The sequence below is a fragment of the Drosophila virilis genome, chromosome 3, assembly GCF_030788295.1.
Source record: "Drosophila virilis strain 15010-1051.87 chromosome 3, Dvir_AGI_RSII-ME, whole genome shotgun sequence".
Lineage (NCBI taxonomy): Eukaryota > Metazoa > Arthropoda > Insecta > Diptera > Drosophilidae > Drosophila > Drosophila virilis.
The window spans coordinates 17,663,375-17,688,645 of record NC_091545.1 but is presented as its reverse complement, the minus strand read 5'-3'; the positions used below and the strand labels follow the sequence as shown (position 1 = coordinate 17,688,645).

At 43.1% G+C, this 25,271-nt stretch overlaps 2 protein-coding genes and 1 non-coding gene across 4 annotated transcripts; all 3 read right to left on the bottom strand.

Annotated features, from left to right (window-relative positions):
- Positions 1-12,289: 12,289 nt before the first annotated feature.
- On the bottom strand, positions 12,290-12,991 carry LOC6623570 (uncharacterized). The gene is made up of 3 exons (XM_002047756.4): positions 12,896-12,991; positions 12,736-12,842; positions 12,290-12,677 (listed from the first exon to the last, which is right to left on the bottom strand). The coding sequence occupies exons 1-3, from the start codon at positions 12,917-12,919 to the stop codon at positions 12,446-12,448; spliced, it is 363 nt and encodes a 120-aa protein (XP_002047792.2). The 5' UTR covers positions 12,920-12,991; the 3' UTR covers positions 12,290-12,445.
- A 1,512-nt stretch (positions 12,992-14,503) lies between these two features.
- LOC26531413 (uncharacterized) lies at positions 14,504-15,149 on the bottom strand. 2 transcript variants are annotated; one of them, XR_011416411.1, is made up of 3 exons: positions 15,060-15,149; positions 14,868-15,010; positions 14,504-14,803 (listed from the first exon to the last, which is right to left on the bottom strand). It is a non-coding gene; the product is annotated as an uncharacterized protein (transcript). The 2 variants fall into 2 exon arrangements; XR_004303778.2 differs by having other exon boundaries at positions 14,868-14,967; positions 15,060-15,100.
- Positions 15,150-15,655: 506 nt separating this feature from the next.
- Positions 15,656-16,309, bottom strand: LOC26530813 (uncharacterized). The gene is made up of 3 exons (XM_015176169.3): positions 16,210-16,309; positions 16,043-16,149; positions 15,656-15,978 (listed from the first exon to the last, which is right to left on the bottom strand). Exons 1-3 carry the CDS (start codon positions 16,231-16,233, stop codon positions 15,747-15,749), a joined length of 363 nt encoding a protein of 120 aa, XP_015031655.1. The 5' UTR covers positions 16,234-16,309; the 3' UTR covers positions 15,656-15,746.
- Between the last annotated feature and the right edge of the window lie 8,962 nt (positions 16,310-25,271).

Sequence of the window (25,271 nt, the reverse complement as noted above, 5' to 3'; positions counted from 1 at the left end):
AGTCGCTTTCAGTCTGACGAAATGTCAACAAAGACAACAAGTCTATCGTCGCCAGATAGCTGACTGACTGACTGGATGCTTGGACGACTAGATGACTGGATGACTGCCTGACACCCACATGGCTGGGCAATAAGCACACAATTTGCATAAGCTGCTCAAGCAGACGGTAGACGGCAGACAGCCAACAGCCAGCAACAAGTAAACAGCAGCCGAAGTTAGGCTGTGGCAGCCCAAAACGGTCAGAAACGGGCAACATCTTCAGTCTGCCACACTTTTGTACCAGAGCACAGGAACAGGAGAGGGGGCGAGAAAGATCAAGTAAATGAATTGCTCAACGCGGCAATTCGAAATTTGAATACCCTTATTGTACTCCAACAACTTATTATTATAATGTAATAATTACTATTCGAAAAAACGGCTAAGTAATAAAATCTTTTATGGGACGGGCAAATCGGGCTGTGTAAATCAAATCGAAATAATTTGTAGAAATTTGATAAAGCAGATATATAGTTTTAATTTTTTTTTAGCATTCCTTATTGGATGCTCTCTCAAACCTTAATATTAAGGTATTTATAAACAATTTTAAAACTATCATATCCATTGCAAACTTCTTGGGCTACTCACTATACTCTTAACACATATGGAAATATCAAAAAACAAAAAAGAAAATGGAAAATAGTGAAAAAAAAAATAAAAAGAATTACCTGTGCTTTGGGGGCTCTGCTCAGCGCACAAGACATAATAAAAATCTCTTTTATGGCACTTAAGTGTTTTGTTTGCGGATTGTGGGTAGCATTTTACCTTGGATGCTGGAGTAGCTGGAGCTGCTGGTGCTCTCGGGCTAGCCCCTTCGCTTGCCTGGGCTCTGGCCACGATTTATGCGACTTTGGCCAAAGTAAATTGTGCATAAAAAAGACCCAACTTTGCGCTGCATTTGATGATGAAGTGCTCAAAATAATGCGAGCCACGAAAATTTACTAAGTGCAAGAGTTGAATTTATTAGACAAAACTTTTCTGTTTACGAGCTGTTGCTGCACGCTTATCAAGCAGCATCAACTGGCTAACTTATGGCCCCAGTTGGGTAACAGGTGCAGCCTCAAACCATTTTCAGATCTTGGCTTTGGACAAAAATTTTTTTTTTTTTTTTTTTGGTTTGGTTTGGGTTCGGTCAGCTCGGTAGCCGTTGCCTGCGGTCAAGCAAAGTTTTCAAGTTCAAGTCATGAAGGAAAGGTGCGCTCCCACGATGCTGGTGCAAATTATACACATGTACCGATGCATGTACATATATACATATGGTATATGTAGGTATGTATCTGCACACACCAGAGTTGTGAGAGGCGGCGGCAACTGGCAACATTCAAATCCCATCAGCCACGCATGCAATCATCATGATCATTATGAGCGGAAATGCAGGAAAAGTAGGAGGTTTTTAACAGCCACCGAACGACCACCGACCACCGACCACCGACCGACCGACCGAGCGACCGACGCTTTTTTTTGTCTCTGGCAACTTGGCATCCTGTTCCAATCGCATTCGCACCGTTCATTCTCTTGGCGGCGGCATTGCCACCATGGGCATAAAAAGGCGCACAAAACTTTGTGGCATGCAAAAAGTGGTGACGCCGCCGACGCCGCAGCAACAGCTGAAGGCAGGGGGCAGCAGCAGCGGCATTTTATGTCGCCAGCAACAGCAGCAAATGACTTTAATTGCATTTCTCGGCGCACTTTTTGCCTCACAGTCGCTGCCGAAGCCGCAGTCGAAGTCGCCTTCACCACCGCCGTCATCATCGTCGTCGCAGTCGCAGTTAGCTAGAACAGACAATGCGGCGGCGTTGCAGCATTTACTAAAATTTGCAGCGAGGCGGCAAGATGCTCTTTGCTCTTTGTTGCTGTTTTGTGCCACAATCTTGATATAAATAATAATTAAATGGATTAGCGGCCAATCGACTATGCATTAGATGCTGATGCTGCAACGCCTCGCGCTCAGTAGCTGCCACTGCAGTCGCAACGCCTCAAGAGATCAGCGCTGCAGATTGGCCAAAGCAAACAAAAGCCTGACGCAGGCCACGCTTTAATCGGCGATGGGGCTGGGACGATGCTAGGAAACGGCTCAGGTGAGTGCACGCTCAATTAATTAATAGCAACCATGAAAGAGCCCGCAACGACTTTGCCTATGCCGCTGACTAAGACGCCGACAGCATTTGCAACTGCAACTGCAACTGCTGCAGAGACTGCGACTGCGACTGCGACTGCGACTGAGAGATCGCTATCGAAAGTACATTTTACATGCGTGTAGTTAACATACAAAGCGACCGTTCACACGGCCAAGCCAGCAGCCAGGCCAGCAACCAGTTGAATGGTCCAACAATCCCCAATTCCAATCGAATCGAATCTCAATCTCGCCTGCGCATGCGCAACTTTTTGGCAATTGCCTGTACCAATGCCTTTCCATTTTTCGCATACCCTTTTCTGAAGCGCGCGCATACTGACTTTAATCTTATGTTTGTTCCATTTCTGGGAATTTTATTGGTAATAATGTCGTCTATCTATGGATTGGTTGAAAAAAACAGATGCTGCTTTGGGTGAACACTATTCATCTGTTGCCATTGGTGTGCCCAAAAATACTTTAGTTTCCGCGCAATATCCATCTTGCTGTCTATGTTGTTCGTCTGGTCGTATGAAGCCATTTAAAATCAAGAGACGGGCAACTTATACTTTCGTATATCCGGCTCCGGCTCCGGATTAGATCACAGGTTCCCCAAAAAGTGAGACATTTTATAAATTCTTTTAAACATTGTACAATAATTTTAAACAAACCTATTAAAACCTATTTATTATGCTTTCAACATATCAAATATTCCTTCCACTTTTGTACTAGACAGCGCATTAAAGCGTCGACTTCCGACACTTAAATTTTCTTTAGCATTTTCAGTAAACACCTTTCGCCAAGTTGGGGGGCTTCAGCTGTTGTTTTTGGTGTGAGAATTTGCTTAATGAATTTCTTACAGCTTTATCGCTTAATTTGTGTGCCTAATGAAGTTGTCTATTGGTGGCTGTCAAGAGGGCAGCGCAGATTACACATACGTCGTGTGGTCCAAGCAAATTGGGCGCTAAACTTTCAGGCTTTCGGCGTGCCTCAATATTTACACTAATCCCCTTGCGAATCCTCGTGGCTCAGCACAGTCAAACTGGCCATATAAATAAAATAAAATGCCATGCGCCGCTCTTAAATATATTTTGGCAAGTTAGTCTTCCTTTTTTTTCTGTCTACTCTACATAATTACGGGCGGAGTGAAATGAGTTGGTGAATTTGGCGTAGCCGCCGCGTCATCGCGTGTTGCGCAAAAAAAGGAGGAAAATTAAATTTTTATTTATGTGCTGCCACATTTTTTATGCCGCTGTCGTTCTTTGTACTCAACTAGACTAATTTTTGTACAACATTTTTTATTTTTGGCCATTTTTTTTGTTTGCCTTCAGTGCTAAAATATTTGGCGCTAGTCGCAGGGGGCGGCAATTTGCGCAAAGTGGATAATGTGCATAATGGTAGTTAAATATGTCATAAAACACTTCATTTCGTAGGTTTTCGACCCGACGACGGTGCTGAAAACTGTTGACTGTTGTTTGCTAAAACGAATACTGTCAGTTGCAGTTTGTAATTTTGTTCAGTTGAGTGACAGTGCTTGGAAAAATTCTATAGTAATTATGCGCCTGTGCTGTGTTTTGGGATGGGCCCTGCATTTCATTAGAAAACTCAGTTTTTTTTTTTTATAAATATTCATGCATGGATACAAGCTTAAAGAAGGAGGTAAGGATAGCACATATGAGCAATATGATCAAGCAATAATATTTCTCATTTAGTACCTTCATTTCCTTTAGAACTTATTCATGTATGCCAAATATTAGAATAGAATAAATATATCTTTTTATCTGACGTGTGGTGAGTGTTCACACTATTCGTATGTCTGATTGCGGGGTTTGAGATTGTTATAGGAAATATTTTAAATAAGTATCATCATTTCTCACCTAATGCTTTTTTTTCTAGAAAGAATGTTCAGCCGTCTAACTTCAGAAACTTCAAATAATTTCTAAATGACTTTTCTCCCGTTAATAATTTGTTTCTGTCGTATTTTCTGTAACTGCCTAGCAGACAGCGCGAATAATACCGTGGAAAATTATCTATCGCTCAGAGTTGTCACTTTTATGTGCATATCATATGGCATGCATCTGTTGACTGCTGCCCAGGGCCTGGGTCTGTCAATAAAGTCAATAAAACAAATCTGCAATTGATTATTTTTGCATAAAAATTGTCCAATATTCCATATAGATCGGCATGCCGTAACAGTGACACGACCTTGAGGCATAATAAAAATATGTAATGCAATGCAATTACAATCAAAACCGCACGACCCACACACACAGCATTGCCCAGACTGTGGCCACCATCGTGGCGAGGTCTGAGAGTCGAGCCGAGGCTCCGCGGCGACTCGGACTGTACGCATGCGCCGCGTGAGCTCCGTCGATAAATCGAAATTGTTTGCACTGCCAAAAAGCGAATAATTGCACGAGGTGGGCAGAGCAGATAAACCGAGCAGCCCGCTGGCCGCGAGCTGGCAGCGAGTTATGGAATTATGTGTCAAACAACGAGAGTTAATGGCCCAGTCCGGTTCGGTTCGGTTTCGGTGCAGTACAGTGCGGTGCGGTGCGGTGCGGTGCGGTGCTGGGTGGTACAGTCTGGTCCAGCGCCCTAATGGAAATTGCCGGCATCTGCTGCCGACTAGACTGGCCGCGGCCTGTGATTTTGCGCACATTGAATGTGTTTTTAATTACGAGACTGAGTAGATGCCAAAGCGGAGGCATTGCCAAATGCCAGCGCACACGCCGCACTCATAGATAACAATTTAGCGGCGATTTAGGCACGTCCAATGGCCACTAACCAGCAACTAACAGCAGCCAAGCAGCCAGCCAGCAAACCTTCAAGCCCCTGGCCACTGGCCACTGACCACTGACCAGCATCCAGCATCCAGCATCTGTATCCGCATCCACATGACCGGCACCCGCGTCGCTGCCATTGCATTTGCTACTGTGCTAAAAGTTTAGCATGCGGAAAATTAACATGCGGCCGCGGCGGCTGCTGCTGCCACTCAGCAAGCTCGGATCTGTGTATATCTCAGTGTCTTTGTGTGTTTCCTGGTTGGCAGATTTCCCTGGTGAGAAAAGCCACGGGCAGCTAGCGATGTCGTCGTCGTCGTCGTCGTTGTGGCCGTGGCAGATTGAGCGTGTGACCAAAGTCAAGTGCAGTGAAAAGTAATTAACTTGAATTGGTGAGGCCGGCGCAGACTTGCGTGGAGAACTGTGCGCGCACAGTGGGTGCCAGTCGCATGGCACAGCATAGGCCCACAGCCGCATCTAAGCGATAAGCCACACAGCTTAGCCTGAAACCTTTCATTAAGACAACAGTTCGAAAGCAAACTTTCGAATTATTGAAATTAAATGATTTTTATTATTATAATTCGTGTGTGCTGCATGTGTGTGGCTGGGAATCGAGCTCGAAACCAAATCAATTCGATTGGCAGCACATTAAAATATTTGATTTGATGTGGCAACGACCGACCACCATGGGAGCTAAACAGCTACCTGAGCCGAGCAACCAGGAATAAAATCTAACAATTTGTCAGATTGAAACATAAAATTTGTTACAGCTTATGCTTGGTTAGCAAACGACTCTAAGAGCAGGTCCCAGAAAGATCATTCGTATCTATTTATACATAGAGCAAAAGTTTTTACTTGGAAATCTTACCCAATATCATGCAATGTGACATGCAACAGGGAAATCGCCGCCGAGACACATTTGCAGGCAACAGGCGGAGAAGCAGCCACTGCAAAACTCCCCCACAAACAACATCTGCGGAATTGGACTTGGACCAATGCGGCGTTGAGGGCGACAAACTAGCGACAAAACTACAACAACAACAACAACTTCGACTTCTTCTTTTATGCGACATCTGTTTAGTGTGATTTTGGAAAATGCATATCATGCTCATTACATTGGCAATTGCAGACACGCATGCAACATTTTGATTCTGGCAGACAGACTGAAAAACGAACCAAATAGTTTTCCCCGTTCACGAATATGCGATTTGCACCAAAGTTCAGCAGACTTACAGATCACTGATCTTATCTGCACTTATAAGTAGTTCGAGAAAAGGGCGCTTGAAAAATACATGGAACACATAAGAGGAAGGATTAACGCATGCTGTATCATTCGATATAAACATACCATATAAATTGTCTCGGAATTCTGTCAAACCTTAAGGCAGGCTAAATTCTCGTAAAGTGGCTAAACGGACACATATATTTAAAAAATATGGTTCAATATAAAGCTTTTATAGGAATACCCTTTCGCAAGGCATAAATATTGTGTTTCTCTATAATTAAAAGATCGATATTTGGTCTAAATAATTAAATAAAATATTTTAAAATATATGAAGAACCAAGCCTCGAATACAGTATGGGTTAATGGAAAATTCTAGAATTCACACATTCGTGTGCACTCATGCTTAAAAGCATAAAGCATTTATAATATCGCTTCTTAGTTTCAATTGACATTTCGCCAAATATCTCGAGCCACCCACTTAGCTCTCGTTGACTGTTTTGGTATTGCAATATGTTGTGGTAGGCGCGGGTGCACTGCGGCATCATCCGCCACTCTATAGTACTATATGTACGTACATACATAAGATCTGCAGACAAGCTGTGGAACAATGTGATAAATCTTATAGTGCGCTGACTACAACTGCAGCATACCCCCTCTGGGTGGGAGTGTTTGGTGCAAGTGCACAGACACACAGGCACAGTCAGTTAAGAGTCAGACGGACAAAGCGACAGGCGGGACAGACAGAGAGACAGAGAGACAGACGCGGGACGGGCAGAGCGAAAACGATGACGAAGACGGGCCCGCGAGGCTGGAGGCTCGGCCAGCCCGCCACACCAACGCATCAACAACAGCAACAGCAACAGCAACTTGTACATCATTTTCAATGCTAAGCAACATGGCAAGAGCATGGCAATGGCCTGCAACGACAACAACAACAACAACAACAACACCGGCAACAACAACAACAGACACAACATAGCTCATATGGCTTGCAGATTTATTTTGCAGGCGTCGACTTCGACGTCGACGCAAAATAGTTGAGCGCTGCGCAAATTACAAATTCAAATTTAATTAAGTAAAAAATTAAACAAAAACAAAGATGCAGACGCGTCTGCGTTGTAGTTTGTCAGTCAGCGATGGAGAAAGGCGCACGGGGACAACAGTTGGCGCAGCGTCTGTCAATGTGACAGGCGACAAGCATCGCAACATGGAGTCAGAGACGGAACCAGCCGGAGCCGAAGTCGCATTCAAAGTTGTTGCCGGAGAAGCGATCTCAGCCAGCGGCATCTCCGCCAGCGGCATGCAAATCGATCGCATCGACAGCGGGCACTTCAATCGGTTGTCGCCTCGATGCAGCTAAAAATGTTTCAATTAAATATAAATAAAATATTCCGCACCATTGCATGTGCCTACTCGGCTTACAGCACGCCTTTTACGGCTAGTCGCAATTGGCATAGTCTAGTGGCAACCATACAGCACACAGCCACACAAGTGAGCCAAGTGAAGGTGTTTCACTGGATAATTGCATGCAACATGGAGTTACTATAACTATAAGCTATGCACTTGCCGAGCACCACATGAGCGACCACCAACAGCCACCACTACCAAGAATTATGAATACCAATTTTCCCGCCGGCCCCCAAACGGCCCCCATTTTGCCTCCGCTATTGCGTGTCCATTTGTTTCGGGTATCAATTTGAAGCGTTGGCAATAGGGCTGGGCAAGCATTTTATTTCATAATTACAGTGATCAGAACTTGCTGTTGCAAAATATCAGGCAGCAGCACTAAAGTGGAGCGCATATTCTAGTTGGACAAAAATTCTACTACTGCCTAAATTAACAAAAATATTGACGTGTTCCCAAAAAGGTTAGTTTAAACCATTTTTTTCATTTTAAATGATATATGAAAATAAAATGAGTTCCAAGTGTAGAATTACACGTTAGGTTGCACATCCTTTTATTATTGGACACTTCGTATTAAAAGTAACCCTTATAAAACAAATTTCTACAATTCAATACAACGCAAATAGATATTTGCCGTGAATACTAGATTATTTTTGTATGTACCTAGTATAAATAAATATAGCTAAAATTAATTTATAGCTCATTTCAAAATATTTTTATAATAACTAGCGAGTCTTATGCGGCTTTGCCTAGGCCAAAGTTTGTTTTCTTTAAATTTTATACATAATTTCCAACCATTTCCCGCCCGGGAGAAATTAAATATTACCGTTTCACCCTAAGGTCTAATATCCTCTCAATTGATGACGATGAAAATATAGATGCATAATGTTTTAAATTGATATATATATATAATGCTATTAAGGAGCTAAGTAAATAAAAAGTTCAGTGACATTTAATATGATAGTCCCTAACAGTTGCCACGCTGTGAACCATCTTCAGTTGCGTCGTTTGCATTTGCCATCTATCACAGCCAAAGCCAAATTGTATTTTGCATAAAGTTGCAAAGTTGCAACGTTACTTTGCAGCCTGCAGGGCTTGTTTGGATGTGCATTCGCATTCGCATTGTCAACGGTACTTTGCGGTCATAAAACGTTTAGCCAGTAAAAGCGTCGTCTATCTGGCCCCGGCTGATGGCTGATAGCTGATGTGTCAACTGTGCGGCGATTGCAGCTTGTTGCAACCTGTTGGCAGATGCAGACACGCTGTGGCACAGCCAACTAATTATGAATCAAATAAGCGAACGTCTGTAGAATTGTCGCCGATGTAGCATTAATAATGCAATATTTAAGCATTGAGTTTATTGGCGGCACCTACATGAAATCATCATTAAATGTTGCAGCCGACATTGTTGTTGCGTCGCCGCAGAACTCGTTTGCCGCAATTTGCGGCATTAGCAGATGTTGCAGACATGTTAGCTCCTACACAGCATTCGACCCATATCAGCCAGGCCAATTGATGTGACTTCCGTTCTGTCTAAGCTGGAGGCCTCAGCCAAAAGCCACAGCTACAGCCCAAAGCCCACAGCCAGTAACCCAGGAAGTGGCCAAGGCACTGCCTCAGCCAAAGACGGGCTAAGACTTTTCAATATAAATCAATTGCGATATTTGCCCCATCGCATACGAAAGTAGCAGCAAACGGAACTGGGCGCAAGGCATACGTCAATATGGGAAAGGACATGCGAATTGGCAAAAGAGAATCTCAAGACATTTCAAATTTAAAATGTGATTTCGCCAAACACACACACGCACACACACACTGTCATGTATAAGTAACTGGAGCCACACACATTGCCAAGTCAAATTGAAAGGATAATTCGCCCGCAAACACCCTCCTGGGTATGCAGCCCGCCCGGAGACTCAACGCGACTGCTACTCGACTGCTCCCAGTGCCGCCCTCCCCCTCAACCCCATCTGCAGTCCACTTCTAACCTACCCCACGACTGCCTTGCGCCCTTCGACTGCTGATGGCATGCTAACACGCCTTTGAATTTGCCAATTGCTGTTGGCGCACGTACAAAACACTTAAATTTGCACAGCGGCAGCCAAGACACAGTCAGACTCAGGCCAAATGCATACGTATGTATGCATATATCTGCTACATATATATGGTTACATATGTACAGATGTAGTCCGCAGCCGGCCAGGAGCCGCAGTCGTAGCCAGGCACTAGGATGCCAACGAGGCAGCGAGCACGTTTAAGAAATAGAATTTTTAAGCAAGTGCGTTCGAATCGGTCCAGGACCAAGTCCGAGTCCGTATTCCATGTATGTACATTCTTTAAGGTTTGTTTTTGCTTTGTTTCAATTTGATACTCTAACTCGTGTGGTCCCATAGACTTAGTCAAACCATTTAAAGTTCCTTAATCTATACGTTAGCAGCAAGGGTGTGTTCTTCATCAAACTTAAGGGTTAAGCTCGTAGTCAATACAAAAGTGGAAATGTCAGGCTTTACTTTATAAAACGGAAAGTTGTTGACGGTTTCTTGCAAAGTGGGAAATTTATCTTTCGCTAGAGCTACAAGGAGCACAGGGTATCGGCTAGTCGTCTGCGGGTTGCAACTCCCTGTAGTAGCATTTCCAAGTGCACTTGAGCGTCTCACAGCTTTACAGCTAATGAATAGCGCTCGGTTCAATATGATTTCTTGCACGATTTGTTTGTTAAAAGTCAATTAGTTGATAAAGCAGCTAAGAGCCGCTGAAGAGCAGCTGTAGCTTCTTAGTCAGTTGGTCCATTTGTCTGCTGGGGTAGCCCACACACAAGTGTAGCGTTGGCGGCTGTGGCTGCGTCGTCTGCTGCCACAGTAACTGCCACAGCCACTGCATAATAAATTCGCTAACCACGTAATGCTGCAGCTGCAGTGCAGGGATTTGGTATACATTTTTTATGCGCTGCCCGCCCGCTTCCAAGTGCAGGAGACACTGGCAAAAGTTTAAGAAAAGTCAACAGTTAACAATGCGGCTTCAACGTGTCGCCCGTGTGGATGCGGATGCGAATAAGGATGCGGATGCGGATGAAACCACAGCAGCAGCCGCCGCAGCAGGGCTAAAGTTCGTGCGCTCTAATGGCATATTGCGGGCAAGTGCTAAAGCGAGCCAGCGGCGCTCCGGGAATATGGTATAACCAGTATGTGAGTGTGTCTTCAAGTGTTTGGGGCTCTGTGCCCTGGGCATAGAGTTTGGCTATGCTTGCTAGTTTAGTTTGCCTTTAAAATGGCCGAAACTTGCTGCTAATTGGATTTGTCAACTCAATAAAAACTGAATTAAATGCGTTTTGATGGTGTGACTTAATGTTGGTATTGGGTTCCTTGACCAGTCACCAGCTACCAGACACCAGTTACCAGCTCGCAAAAAACTTGGCAGGCAACATGCATAGACAAGTAAGCAGCCGCAAGTAGTTGCAGGACCAAAAGGTATTTGTTTGGTCGCAAAACTTTTGCATATTAAAATGTCATAAAAAGCAATGTGCAAGCCAATTTCCGCTGCCAATTGCATAAAAATTCTGAACAGAAAACAAAACAAAAATCTGTACCTCTTTTATGCTTGCATACCAAATACATGGCAAGGCAACGCTGCGTATGTATAATTTTGGCAGCCGCACCACAAGAGAGATAAAATGTCATTAAGCCAGAATGCGGCACGCACAAGGAGTCCAGAGCAACTGCAGCTGTGACTCTGACTGCGACTGCAACTCAAGCTGAATCTGTTCAGCTGCCCACACAGTGGTCAGTGTTTGGCTTTGGCTCATTGCGTGACTGCGGCGGCGATGGCGACGGCGACTGCGACGGCAACTCCGATTCCGATTCCGATGACGCCTTCACATGCCGCAACAGCAGGATGCGAAGTGGAGCCTCCTGTTGGCCAGATTACGCGCACGATATGCTAATTTACATGCAGTGCCAGGGCCCAGGAGGAGTCTTGTTGTGGGCGATCGATGGCCATGCGAGGCCGAAACCGAGGCCTGCAGCTCAGACGCTTGCGGCCGCTCGGCCTACGGGGCACCCTGATCGATATCTGGCAACTGGAAAAAAAGTGGTAAGTACAAGTAATCGAGTTGTAATAAATTTAAAGTGTGGAGCACCCACAAAAATACGCCAAGGCAAACTTGTTGCACGCATATTGACACACGCACAGAAGCACGGCCAGGCCAGGGGAGAGCTGTGAAGCGGGGTACACTAGAAAGGCCCAGTCAAGCTGTTGATTTTCAGCAAACATTTCACCTGCTTGGTTGTTTCGCCTGCCGGCTGTTGAAAGTTCGACCCGAGGGGCTATTTGCTAAGTATTTTCACGTTGCGGTTGCGACCACTTAAAATCGACTGCCTCAAGTTGTTGCCACAGCAGTTGCAGTTGCATGCAACAAGCGTCAATCACCCGCACAAAGCCAAACCGTTCGCTTCACTGTTATGGAAAATTGTTGATTTGCCGCTTGATTGCGTGCATGGAGTACAGTTGGGGTGCTCGGAAAGCAGCCTACAGCCAGAGTGCATCGGCTATTGGCAAAGCCATCAAGTGTTTATGGATGCGTTGTGAAGTGCAAAGCCCAAAATACCGACAAACACCGGGAAACGGCAATGAAAGTGATGGTCAAATGATCTCCTCAGCAGGGATTTTCAACAACAATTATGCAAAATTTCGTTTGTAAACTCGGCGAGCGAAAGTTTGAATATAGCAAGTGAGTATTGAATCTTTAATTACGAATTTGATAAGAAAACATATTCAAATTCTTAAAAATAGAGCATGTCAAGCACATCCAAATTAGATTTACGATTAATCAATAATTCACATTTATTAATTTAATCAAAAAGTTTTAAGGCCTGATGAGGTCACTTAAGCTTAGCCAGTTATTGATTTCAACGCATCTGGACTAAGTCCCAATGGTATTTGCAGACCTTCTTTTGTAACATAGGTGTACTTGGCTATATAGCCATTGCGACCAGCTTCATAGGTAACAATCAGAGTTCCGGATTGAGGTTCAAACTGCTGGTTGAGCTGACCCTTAACTAGAAACTCTCCAGGTGCGATCTCTTCCACGTTCTCCTCGCGCACAGCGCCAAGCTGATTAATTCTATGTGTGAATAAGTTTATCAGCTTTAAATGGAAAATATTCCAAAGAATTCTTCTACCTAAGTGTGTATTTATTGTCATTTATGGGCTCCAACTGAACATTGCTAGTTTGGATGCGTGGAACCAACGCCGAAAGTGCCAATTTGGCAAAAAGAACCACAAGTAACTGTAAAATATAAACTTTAAATAACAAAAATATTAAAAATATCTGCAGCTTACGGAAACAAACAAATTTGCAGACATGTTGTCGTTGTCGATCTTTCTGTGTCTGTATCTGGCAACCAACTAGATTGGCAACTCCCAGCGACTCATCTTCAAGTCCGAAAATCTAGTCGCTTTACTTTATTTAAGACACAAACGAGTTTTGCTTTTTCACGACTATGAAAAGTCAACAAAAAAATAAAGCGACCTTAAGCTTGAAATTGTGTGAAGGCTGCTCACCCACAAAAACCTTAATGCGTAATACTGGAAAACCTATTACAACCGAATTTCTGCAACAGACAGCGGAAGATGTTCCAATCCTACTTGCAGTTGCAGTACAATAAATCTTAATTATTTAATTGAAAAATATTGGCATGATTTATAACTTTGCAAAGACGCGATGACAACAGGTTAAACATTCGAAAATATAAAAGCATTTCTCGTCACGACTTTATATTCAAGCGCTTGGTTAAGACCAGTAAAATTTTTTCCACATATCTATTCAATCGCTAGTTACCCTGCCCCAACTCCTCCTGGATAACACTATCAGTTTTTCATTTAAGCGAATCCTATCAAGCTGTTTTATTTAGGAAAGAAATTACCCAACGTCGACAGGGGCACGTGTATATGCTATTATAATGTATAATGTTGTCGCGCCAACTTCTGACAGATACAAATGTGCTTAAATTAACACCATTCCTCTTTCAATATTAATATTGTTAACCTCCACTTTGTTTTTGTTTTGTTTATATATTGTTTTTGCTTTTTCTATGCGAATAATAATAGTTTAAAAAAAAAACATAAAACGAATTTACAACTTGATAATTGCTGCTGAATTTGAGCCAGCGACCTCTCGCTTGTCGGTTTCGATGCTCAAACAACTAATCCACACAGGACAAAACAATGCAATGCGTGCTTATATATATATAATCTCCCATTCCACTGTGCAGGTGAATTCAATAAACTATTATTGAAATCTGTAATTAATAGTTAATATAATTTTACGTGCATAGAGACGACAATTATTCGGAATTGAAAGAAATCAATACTAAGTGGTTTTAGAGGAGTCCAACAGTTAGCCTTATTTGGGAAATTAAGGCTGACAAAAAAGTCAAGCTGGCTGTAAAATGGTTTATATTAGATAGTTAAAACTAATTTTGGAAATAAATAGCTTTAAGAGTGAGAGTAAGCTGCGAATGGTGATACATGCAAAAGCTACCCATTTATTGAGTACACAAACTTCGTTTAACCACTTGAGTCCGAGCGGACGCTTTTATGACATACATTTTTAGGCCGGAAGCGTGCCCCGCGGCGCAAGGTGAGTCCCAACTGGGGAACCGCACGCCAGTCTGGGAACGGAAACTGTCGTTTTCTTAGACTGTGGCCACAATATGCTACTGACGGCCACTGATTGGTACCTCGTAAATGGCTGCAGTCCGCTGGAGGTTATAAAGTGCTCAGGTTTGGCAATTTGGACCAAGATACTAGCCAGCATCCTTAAATAGCCACACAGTCTTAGTTAGTCATGAGTGGACTGTGGCTTGCACCATGGCCAAGTGCACTCCAAAGTTGTTTTTATAAAATCTTTTGACCCGCTAATGCATCTATATGCAATAAAAAAGTCAATTGAATGTTAAATGTTGAGCAACAAAAAAGCCAATTAACTACAACATTTAATGCTTGACCGAAATTATAGAAAGTGTTGACTATGTATTAAATTATTGTTTTGCGGGTGCCGGCAATTGAAGTTCTTTCGGTACAATTGTGTACCTGGTTGAGTAGGAATTAGGACCCGTTTGGCTGGTTACGATTAGTCTTGCTGCCGGTCCAGAATAAGCACGTTTTAGGTCATCCATTCCTGTAAACTGGCCAGGCCCAGTTTCTTCCACAATTTGCTCAAGCAAATTTCCCGTACGATCAGGAAGTCTGCATGCAAATCATTGAATGAATGAATTATTTAAATATTATAAAAAGTCAGCAGTCAACTAACAATATTCTGTATACGTTATCATGAAGGTGTTCGAGGTAAACCGATCTCTCATTGGCTACCTCGACAGTATTAACATTTTTGGATCCTACTTTATCTGGTACTGGCGACGACAGGACCAAATTGACAATTGTAAAAAGAAGTACCTGAAGATATCATAAATAAATTTCAATATTTGACAAATCGGCTACTCACAGGGCTAAGTGAAATTCCAGACATATTGTCGTCGGCCTTTTTAGATTAGTGCCTCAAATGTCTTTAAGAAAAAATTGTTGCCCGTTATATAGGTTTTACCTCTTAGGTGTAACGCATCGATTCGATAAAGTTATTTAAGTATAGCATAGTAGAATATGTGGTTGGCGTGCATAAAGAATCTCAAGGTCGTTGAGGAAAAACTAAAATGGTTTGACTAAGCTCTTAGAGCTTGGCAAATAAAATATACTTAATGTGTTCTAATGAAATCGGGACTCTTATGGATACATATAATTAAGCAATATGTTTCTGCGACAAGTCAATTGAATTAAAATATTAAATTGAACTTCAAATCATCTTTTTGCAGATAGATGAACACAAGAAATATAAAAACGAAAATAAATGTTTACTTATTTAACATTTATTTTCATTCTACGATATCCGTAATAAAGACTGACTTTTAACCAATTTGGTCATATTCAATATATATATACCTACATTTTCTGCAGAAATGAACTATTTTCTTTAAACGATATTCAAAATATAGAATGATTTCAAACCAAGTTTTGATTTGCAGACAAACAAACATATAAAATATATAAGTTATTAGGAATTCTGCATTATATTTTATTGCCTACAAGATTTATCGCAAGGCTTTTAAACAATTTATTATGTAAGCTGTGCAGACGTTTAATCTGAATCGGACTTTTGCGCTTCTCTCCCCTGATCTTTTACTGGCTGAACATACTGATATGTGCCATATGCCTTGGAGTCACTTTTATCAGCAGCTGCTTTGTGGGTAAGGAATAGTCTGCCAAATGGGCTAAATTGTGGCTGGCTTAGCTGGCCCCTCACTTCATATTGGTTGGCGTTGGTCTTTTCCACAGTTTCTTCCAGTATAGATCCATCTGAATGTTTAATTCTATAAACAAATCAGTCAATGTATGGACCCATAGATACTTAATTCCTTTTTGCTTGAAACAAACCTTAGCTGGTATTTATTATAACCAATTGGCTGGATCTCAACGCCATTAAGAGAAACACTCGGTACCAGTCCCGACATCGCCAAGTTGGCAATCAGAATCAGAACCAACTATATTAATATTTAAGATGGTCCAATCAGTGCTCACTCTTCAGGAAGGGTGCAACTTACCGAGCTAAGCAGAATTCTCGACATGTTCTCATCGACTTATTTCGATCAATGGTTCTAAATAAAAGCATTTATGCCCGTTTTATAGATTTTGTCTGGCAATTTGAATACAACGGATCGATTCTTCATAGCTAATACTAGAACTCGGACGTGTCTAACAAATGACAAGGTTGTTGAGAGCAAATAGAAATAATTTGGCTACGGTGTTTAAATTGTTAAACAATATTTATGCAATACCGTTATACGCTGCTTATGACCTGGAACGTGTAAAATCACTTTGTTATACACATAACTATTCATTGCAGCTATTATGCAAGCGGGTTAGATTTCTCTACTCGAGAGTCCCCGAGTCTCTAAGGCTCAAAACCTTAAAGTAGATAGAATGAGATCGGCGTCTGGCTCAGGCGATATTTCATTCCTTCCTTTTTTATACAATTTTTAAGCAATTTTAATAGATATATGTTATGGCTCACAGCCCAAATATTTTCACTTCATGCATACATATATACCGAAAATTCTCCAAGCTCTGACATCAGCCAAAGCCAACATGGAATACTTAGAGTCCGCTTCCTATGGCAGCTCATCGTTGCTTTCAAACAGCTCAACTATAAATCTAAGCCGCTTGCCAGCCACATCTTCTGTTAGTCAACTGTCGGGGCGTGCACGCATTGCCGTGAGCTTTGCGTCTGGATGGCAACAGCCTTTGCCCGGAGCACCCACAAGCAATTGCAGACGATCGGAAGATGAACCCGAGGCGGCCGCTGCGAACATAGTTGATGATGCCAGCTGACCTTAATCACAAATTTGCATGCGCATTGGGGCCTCGAGCCCAACAGAGCCGCCAGACGGAGTCAGGCGGACAGAAATGCAGTTGGAGTCGAAAATGCATGCAGCTGCAGCAGGTGCAGTCGTTGCAGTTGTTGTGGAGTTAGAAAGAATTCTTGCTACAGCCGCTACACCCACACACGACCTTAGCAGCTCATTGATTTCAATGGCCTCATGCCTGCAATTTAAATGCATTGCGAGCTATAAATTAATGCCAGACAATTGCATATTTTCTAAGGTCGCTTGAGCAAGGAGAAACCCGTTGTAGCTGCCCCAGTGCCTGGGAACGGGCAACACCCGCAAATGATTTTTATTTATTTACACAAATATAAATATATAATTTATATATACTTTTTTTTTGGGTGGTTCGGCGTTGTTCTCCGGTGACTTGCAGCTGCAGTGCGCAGCAGCTTGATTTATGCGACAAAAGCTGCAATGAAGGCCGTGGCTCATGTGGCAAAAAAATTGTCAACAGAACGGACCATAAAAGCCGAGCGCCGAGATACGAGCATGATACCAGACTACACTAATCAACACGTATTGATCATATGCAAGTGGTCAGCAGTCCATGGAGCGACTGTCTATTAATTAAGCAACAGCAACAGCAGCGACAGCGGCAGCAAAAACTTAGCTGCCGTTTTGGTCACTACACGTTCACTCAGCTACAAATTGCTGTTGCCACTTTGGTGCGCCAGCCATTGAATCTTTGGCCAGTTGGATGCAGGTTTATGCGACCAATATGCTTATCGTGGCGGCATAATCGCCAATTGCAAGCGCTGAGGGCAATGAAAATGGACTGAGATGCCATTCCTGGCCGGCAGGACGGAATAGGACTGGGCGGTGCTGGGGATAGGCCAATGATGAGGCAATCTACAGCGCATAACTTATACGCAACGCGTTTCCTCCTGCCTACTCATAAATGTGACAGTTTTCCTCAGAACAGTTTCTATGGATATTGGCATTTAAGTACTATAAACCTTTTCGGTCAGCGGGCTTTTAGCCCAGAACGTAAGGAGCAAAAATGGGAATTATGGTAGGGTGAATCGTAAATGGAATATGCAAAAGAAACACTTGAGCAAATCAATTAAATTATATATAAAAAGTTTACTTACCTGCAACTATCAGATCAATCAGATCGATCATGTATAGCGGAAATGGGTATCCCTGAAAGAAAGGAAATTGAAACGAGAATTACAAGAGTGCTTGGCAAATTGAAATTCTTAAATAGGAATACGAATGGAAAGACATTTAATTAATCCAGGCTTGATCATATTTTGATCTATGACAAACCTGAAGCAAACAGAATCATTTAAAAATGTTGTGGCTGCCATTTATTTCATTTGACTTTTAGTTTGCCATTCTCAAATCAATTTGAAACAAACTTGCGGCCAGTTAACGACAAATGACATTCAAAAAGCTATGAATTTTATGCGCAGTCTATCGCAGCATGAATGGCGCGGCATTATGCGGGTGCTTTTCGCTAGGCCAGTTAACAGCCAACAGCAGACCCGGCCAAGCTGGTTTCGGCCCCGTTCCGTCTGATGTCTCCGTCTCCGTCTCCGACCTGCCCCAAGGCGCAGTCCGGTGTAATTAATGCGGCAGCAGCTGCGCTTTGCACTCAGCCCCTACGTCCCTCAGCGCTCCTCGCTTATCTGACGCTTGCATATTAAAAATCTTTATAGTCTTTTGCGGTTTGCCTTTGAGTTGTTTTTTTTTTGTTTTCTTTCTTTTTTTTTTGGCATCTATTCGATTTAGAAAATGTCGCATTGGGTGCGTGAGTGTGGGAAACCTACAGCAGGCGGGTGCGACGGACATGAACGATACCAATCGCAAGCGCCCGCCTGGCGCTGCCAAACGGAGCGCAGCAGCCGCGCAGACGATTGGAATCGGCGAATGACAGCGTTGGTGGCTTCCTCCTACAAGTTTCGCTGTTTGGCTCCTTGACAGCAATTTTATTTAATTTCTGTACTGATGGTACACAAATGATAAGAGCATTCAGCTTGGCTAAAATTGCATTTCATTTGCGCCCAGAAATTTATACAGAGGCAGCTAGAGGTTATGCAAATGGCCAACGGGCAGCGTCAAGGTGCGCCACCTGTCCTGGTGATCTGCGTCAACATGATGCAAGTGCAGGTTGCTGCCGTTTGGCCCATAAAACAAGCAAACAACACCAACAAAAATACCACGAAGTTCATATACACTCTCCCTTTATTTTTAGCTAAGTTTAGCGCTTGACAACCCTCTGCATCTCTTGCGTTACTGTCGACGCTAATTTCCGATAGCTGCAACTCTATAAAAATGATCTCAATATAATTAAGTTCCTTTTAAGGAAGCTGTTAAGCTGTAATATGAATAAAAGAAAATCTCTTACACCTTAGAAAAACTCACTACACAGACTGCTAGAAATGAGATCTATCATGATACCCATATGAAGTTCATCTCATGGTTGAACTGCCTTTCCTTTCCTTGAGACTGAAACATTATACCCGCAATTGGACATAACAAGTCTAGAGTCTCGGCCCCAAAAACATGAGCGTCCAATTTGTGTGGCTTGTCGTAAAGTTTTTTCGAGGCAGCAGCTCCTGCAACGGCAGGCATTCATTTGGTTTTTATGAGGCGGCATGCCAGGACGACAACATCGCACTCGACGTCCACGAGGTCGTTCGTCTAACTTGATTAGAAGCAACGACCAGGTGGCAAGTTTGGATGCTTCTTCTTCCATCTTGCTGTGGCATGTCCTGTTGATTTACGCGCGTGCTTATTGCATTTTTGCACCACGTGCTCGCCCAACACCCACAAGGCGACCACCTGGCTGAGACAAATCGTTCGGCATTTTTTAGTTTGTCAAAATGTTTAACCCGTTAATTGTGCGATTAATCGCTGCATTAGGCGCTGCGAGCAGCCACTAAATCAACAATTGGCAACGCAAGCGCACTTGCAGCGAGAAGCATGCAGCATCGGCTTGTAGATACCAATTTGTTTGCCACATGGGCAATTACGCAAAATCAATGCCCCCTTGTTGCATCAGACATGCAGGGGGCAGCTAAACAATAAATAATGAAGCGAATCAGCGGCACGTAACAATCGAAGGGGAGACGCCGCCCGATTCATCAGCGCCCATCAGTTGCAGCTGTGGCCAGGTACAGCCTTGATCGTGCCGCACAGCTTTTGTCAACGTCCAAAGAGAGAGAAACAGAGAGGGAGAGAGAGAGAGAGAGAGAGAGAGAGAGAGAGAGAGAGAGAGAGAGTGAGAGACAGAGATGCCCGCTCCTCGTTGATTGCAGCTGATATACATCAATATTTAACAGTGGCAGGTTGTAAAAATCGAGGCAACGGCTACTTCAGTTCTTAGCACCTGCAATCGAAAAGGTATCTCCACATCATCAGCTTTATTAAGCTTTAAAATGCGTAACGGATTAAGTGTATAGCACGACGAAACAAAAATACCCTTTTAAATTAAATTTCTCTTAGACGGCAAGCAATAAAAAGCTGAAAAAATCAAGATACGGTTCGCACAAGAAGTTCACATTTTCGTAACATAAGAGAGAAAAGAAAAACAGCCCAAAATAAACCATATTATATAAAATAATAACAATTATACAATTTTTCAAACGAAAGGGATTCGAAAAGCTACAAGAGCCATATTTAAAGCCAACAATTATCTCATGGCTGCTGTTTCAAAATAGGAAATTTTATTAATTCCGATAAATTTTTTGAGCTAATCCGCATGGTTCAGATTTGAATGTGTTGCTCTGCTTGGGATTGGTTCAAGCTTATGGCAAAATATCAACGCTCTGGCAAAAAAAAAATAATCTTAAATAAAGCCTCACACAGCTGCGCGCTCTGGTCTGTCAGGGCTAATTGATTACGCGCTCGCACTGCTACCGAAGGGTAGGCCAAAAACCAGAAAACATAGACTTACACTGGGCCCCTGCTCTGATGCAGATTATTCCCATATGTAACGCCCAGCCGAGGCCGGCCTGCCCTGGCCTGGCTCGGCCCAAAAAGCGTGTGAAGCCGGCATGAAGCCTTGACAGCTGACCGATGCTTGGGAATCCAATGTGGCACCTGAGCTACGTATTGATTGAGAACTGAAAGCGTGGAGTGCATTGCGCATACGCCGCGTGCATCAATGTTGAATGGACGTCGACAGACGTCAACAACTGCTGCAACTCGATATGAAACAATTTTTAATAATTGACAATTAAACTAACAATAATTGACAATAAATATTAAAGTGGCGCTGCAATTAATGGCGCGTTTTAGCCATATAAGTCGGCGCTGGTCGTGGCTCGTCATCACTGGTCGCGGCTCAGTGGTTCGGCGGCTCAACGTCAAACGGAGACCGCCTGACAGTGTGAGAGCGTCTCGAAAGAGAGCAGCAGCTTAATATAACTCAATTAGCTGAGCGCCAGAGCCGATAAATCAATCACGAGAACAGCGCCCATAATCAGAGCAACAACACTGAGAAGTTATCAGACAACCCGCGGCTTGGCACCTGGCTGAGACCGTAGCTCCGACCTGGAGCCGAACTGAGGAGCAAGTTTAGTTGATGATTTGCGTGCCGCACTACCATTTCTCAGAGCATCGTCCAACGCAGCCAACTTCCGGCGCGGCGCGGTTCCAACTGCAGGTCCGTCTGGAACGCCGCGGCTCGCTCTGTTTGGCTTAATTGAAACATTTTGCGTAAGCGGTCAGACGAGGTGGGAGGACTCTCCTGCTCCTCCTCTGATGCGACAGCACCTTACTTTACTTGACTTGACTTGACTCAAGTGGCGCGATGTACCCACGCAGCATTTTGTTGGACTCACTCAACTTGGGCAAATCCCGTCCAGCTACAGCTACAGCTACAGCCACAGCCGTAGCCAGGGTTACATCTTTGGTTTCAGCTCCATTTGGAGTACGGCTTGTCACAAATTGAAAGCTACAAGCGGCAAGTACACGATTTATGTGGGCAGACGAGCAACAGCATTAAACGAAAGTGCCCCTTGATGCTGATCAGGGCATAGGCTCTTAGGTGGAGAGCTGGGGTGGCAGTCAACAGATTTTCAAATGCAGCGTTCGGTACTGGCCAGAGTTAATCCAGGCACATCCAGCGACATGACCATGAACGCCGCCGCCAGTTTATGGCATTTTAATGGTCACTTAATTTTGTTTATGTTTAATGGGCGCGCCTGTGGCAGCTGCCTGTGGCTCCGATTGGGCCTGCAGTTGGAGCTGCGTCGTATATTGATTGCCGATTAACGTACCAGGTAGCCGAATACATGGGGACGACGCCATTGTTCGCAAATTGCGCATATAATTTCCAGATGAGGCAGCTTTGTTAAATATTTGAGCAAAATTTGCGATTTTAATAAGCTCTCTCAAATGGCACTGGGCCTGTCCCTGGCAACTTTCCCACAGCGGCTGGCAAACTAAGCGGCAATCTATGGAGAATTAACAAAATCATAAAGCAAATAGTATGATCGTATACCACATTGCAGGCCCAGTCCAAAGCTCAAACACCAGTCCGAGCCCAAGCTTGGGCAGCCAGCTCTAATGATGATGAGCGCATCGCTTTTTGCAAGCAAATTGCAGGAGCGTTATTTCCTTTGTCGGCTCACACCTCAATCTTCAATTGTATATAGCTCCAAGTCCCACTCCTGCCCCAGCTCCAACTGCAGCCCAAAGCTGGACCATGTGTGCGTCTCTACCTCCGCAGCGTATCAGCTGCGGCAGTCGTAATGATTTATGAATGGCAATTTCAGCGATATTTTATTGCATTTTAATTAGTGTAATATCAATTTGGGCCGAAGACTTTATAAGGCAGAAAGAGATAGAAGAAAAAACCAGAGCCAGCGATAGAGATATACGACCAGGCGCCCTTTTGTGCTTCAGGGGAGTTTCTAACAACTTTCGGAGCATTCATTAAATTTGATTTAACAATAGCAAAAATCGCACTTTCTTGTCAGCGGAAAATTTGGATCCATCTGCATTCTCCAAACTTCTAACCCCGAGCGAGGGCCACACCCACTGCCAACAACGGCAACTAACGACGCGTGTCGTCGCAACGCCCACACGAGCTACATAAATTTTGCAATTTAATAACTCTTAAATGCATGTAAATATGCAAACACAATAATGTGCCACATATATATATATATTTAATGTCGCATATCGCATATAGGGACCAGCGGGCTCCTCCACACAAAATTAACTGGAAAATTGGTAGGAAATCGCTGAAAAGCAGCTCTGGGCGAGCCCATTCGCGAATATCATGTGCAGTTATATCAAGACAATATATTTAATAAGACTAAGAGAAGGAAAAGTTTAAGCCTTAATAAAATTGATCCTTAAATATTAATATATGCGAAAGAATTATAAATAAATTGCTAGAAATTAAGTTAGGTTCCTTGAAATTTATAATAAAGACAATAAATAAAAAATTCGGAAATGTTCGTTTTAAGCCCACTAAGCTAACATTTTAGAAGTTGTTAAATGTTTTTTTTTTTTTTTGTGAAATTGTAAATAATAACACAAAAAACCTTTAAGATGTATTTATTTGTACAATCTTTCGGCCTATGAATCATATTACAATTATAGAAGGTTGCCCGCTGAACTCGGTCGTAACTTCAATGTGTCCAGAGTCAATAAAGTAAACAAGTTGGAGTTTGTATATTCCACACTGAGTCATATGATCGTTAATGACCCAAGCCTGATATCATTTTAATTGTTTTGTCATTTAACAAACATTCTAAAACGTGATCATATTTCAGCATTGTCATAAGCTGCTACGATTCCCACTTGTATTCCGTGTTTAACTAACAAACCGCATATCGTGCAACAAAGTAAATGATGCCAAAGCATAAAGAAAGAAACTGAAACCCATACAAAAGTCATCTTTCTTCTGCTGGCAAAACGATGACAAATTGCATGAAATAATATAAATTTTCAGTCAAGACAGTAAAACTGTCTGGGCTGGAGGCCTCCAGTGCGGCAGCCCCAAGCTGAAAGCTGCAAGCTGTAAGCTCCATGTCAGAGCCTGGTGTAGACTCTGTGGCAAGTAAACTGTTGTTTTTCACGACGACGCTTGTCACATTGTCCACCCACAAGAGCAGACGACAGAGCAGACTAGACCGAAGGCCTCGGACAGCCTCGGACAGATCCGGACAGACTTGGCCAGACAGCAAGCAGTTGCTCTGATCTCATAGGAGTCGAGAAATTTGCATAATTTGCTGTTAAGGATTGTTTCGGTGCCCGTCTAGGATCACCCACGCCTGCCTCACTTGCCTCAATGGTGACTGGCAGTTACCAGTTGCCAGTTGCCAGTTGCCGGTTGCCAGTCGACTGCCAAACGCCCGTTACTGAACGGCGGAGTCAGTTATGATTGCATCCAAGTCAATTACCGACACCCGCATGGTGTTGCATGCCGCCGCTGCCCACATGCTGCCGCATGCAGCAATCTGAGAAATGAACCCCTTTCGATGCGTTTGTTGCATAAACAATGACAACAAATTGATCGCAGCAGCTGAACAGCTAGCTCATTAGCGTGTTCATTAAACCCGGCCACTTGCTTCTTGCCGCACGCCACATGCGATCAATAATTGTTGAGATTTTCATTTAATTTGTTTAAATTAGCGCAGGCGACGCAATTTTCCCACTGCTCGCTGCCACTTAATAAATCTTAGTAAATTTATCGTTATCGCCTAATAAAATGTCACTGCCGATGTCACAGACATGTGATAAATTGAAAGCGCCCAGCATTTGAAAATAGCAAGCAATTAAGAGCAGCAGAAGACGCAGCAGCAGCAGCCGCAGCAGCAGCAGCCGTGCCAGCCACTGACCATGCCACAAAGACAACACCTTCAACTTCAACTTCAACTGCAACTTTATGTGGAACAGCAACAGGACCAGGCCATATCAAAGCATCTCTCAGTCAGCGGCAACGGCGGCAGAATCGTCTGATTGCGGCAACATGCTCGAAATTACTTTTCTGTGTAAACTGTGGCAAACACACACACACTCACTGTCTCTCTCACACACACACACACACGCACACACAAAAACGAAACAAAACGGGTAACAACAATAACACAAAAGAGTTAGATGAACTTAAAAGTCCGAATTCCTAACACCCTTGAGCTCATATTTATACAGATATATATTAATAATAATTTATCTAAATGAAATGTTATTTCAATGATAAATAATTTTAATTAAGCATGAATAAGATTGATTATTCATAATTCGTCATAAAACAA

Excerpts from the sequence above, each read along its gene's own strand:
- LOC6623570 (XM_002047756.4), bottom strand. The coding sequence starts at position 12,919 with ATGTCTGCAAATTTGTTTGTTTCC. Across the intron at positions 12,843-12,895 it reads CTGCAAATTTGTTTGTTTCC|TTACTTGTGGTTCTTTTTGC; the intron begins GTAAGCTGCAGA and ends TATATTTTACAG. Across the intron at positions 12,678-12,735 it reads GACAATAAATACACACTTAG|AATTAATCAGCTTGGCGCTG; the intron begins GTAGAAGAATTC and ends ATTCACACATAG.
- LOC26530813 (XM_015176169.3), bottom strand. The coding sequence starts at position 16,233 with ATGTCGAGAATTCTGCTTAGCTCG. Across the intron at positions 16,150-16,209 it reads CGAGAATTCTGCTTAGCTCG|TTGGTTCTGATTCTGATTGC; the intron begins GTAAGTTGCACC and ends ATATTAATATAG. Across the intron at positions 15,979-16,042 it reads TATAATAAATACCAGCTAAG|AATTAAACATTCAGATGGAT; the intron begins GTTTGTTTCAAG and ends ATTTGTTTATAG.